The following is a 1181-nucleotide window of genomic DNA, read 5'->3' on the forward strand; positions in this document are numbered from 1 at the left end:
CTTATTTTTTTACTTATCTTTTACTCGAGAACTTGCATAGTCCTACATAAAAATCACCAACTCGTGTTTTCTTATGGTGAACCATATATTAATTAAATCAAAATATAACAATACTGGTCATTAACACTGGCACCTTAACTCGAACCTTTAGATGCAAAATAATGTTCACACCAAACCAGGTAGTTAGATTTGTGCTAGAAGTAAATACCTTCACAAGGAAAATATGTGATCGACACTTACAATGAAATCATCATCAGAATTACATGAGTTCATTAAGATTGATGAATGGGACAGCTGTGTTTGCTGTTAACAAGTTTTATAGAGAAAACGGCCGTAACTCCGATAAGCTCGTGTTTTGATATCAATATTCTGATCACCAACTTTTCTGCAGTGGGAAACGAAATATATACCTTGAAAAAACAAGCGTAATGTAATTACATAGATATAAAAGGGATATAGCCATCGGCAAATCTCTGGTGTAAGAGTAGTTTTGGTTTTAAAAGCAGTAACAGTTTTTTTTTTTCTACAAACATATCCCCGGCTGGACCAGACTTCGCTTGCATTGATACGAGACACCGACATTTTTGTGGACCTACGGCGTGACAAGCATTGTATTTTCCAATGAGAAACAACACTTAAGAGTTTTGTTGATGCAAGGGTAAAAAAGGAATTATAAAAAACTAACCTTCGTGGAAGCCGCACGCCTCTCTGAAGACGAAGTGACCCTCAGGCACCAGCCACTCGAGAACACGGTGCAAGAAATCGTCCGCCTGGAGGTCACTCAGGCCAGAGAGGACCCAGGCGCCCACGACCATCTCGAAAGAACCCGGAGGAAAGCTCAGTCTGAAAAAGGCAGAAATGTCATATTTCTTACTATGAGAAATTTTCACAAAATATTTCGGTGAGCATGTTTTATGAGCAGCTTGTAAAACATAATTTTCTGGTGAACTTACTCAGTAACATCATCACACTTGTAGGTAACTTTGTCCGTAGATTTGTTCGTTTCGACACTGTTGCCTCCTCTCGAGTGTAAGACGAACGTCACGTGGCCGGCTTCCTGCGCAAGACGGGACACCTCGCTGCCACGACTGCGAATTCAGTCTCATTTCAGAAAACGAGAATATGAGGCATATGAAGTCAAGCACTGTAGTCCATGCTAAGATCATTGCCTTATTTGTTTG

At 40.1% G+C, this 1181-nt stretch overlaps 1 protein-coding gene across 1 annotated transcript in view; it reads right to left on the bottom strand.

Annotated features, from left to right (window-relative positions):
• Nucleotides 1-685: 685 nt before the first annotated feature.
• Nucleotides 686-1181, bottom strand: part of LOC119591650 (phosphomethylethanolamine N-methyltransferase-like) — a gene marked incomplete at its 3' end in the record, with an annotated part of 1614 nt that continues 1118 nt past the window's right edge. The window contains 2 exon segments of the mRNA XM_037940404.1: nucleotides 686-843; nucleotides 954-1088. Coding sequence (XP_037796332.1) covers nucleotides 686-843; nucleotides 954-1088 — 293 coding nt within the window.

The sequence above is a fragment of the Penaeus monodon genome, chromosome 29, assembly GCF_015228065.2.
Source record: "Penaeus monodon isolate SGIC_2016 chromosome 29, NSTDA_Pmon_1, whole genome shotgun sequence".
NCBI classification, from domain to species: Eukaryota; Metazoa; Arthropoda; class Malacostraca; order Decapoda; family Penaeidae; genus Penaeus; species Penaeus monodon.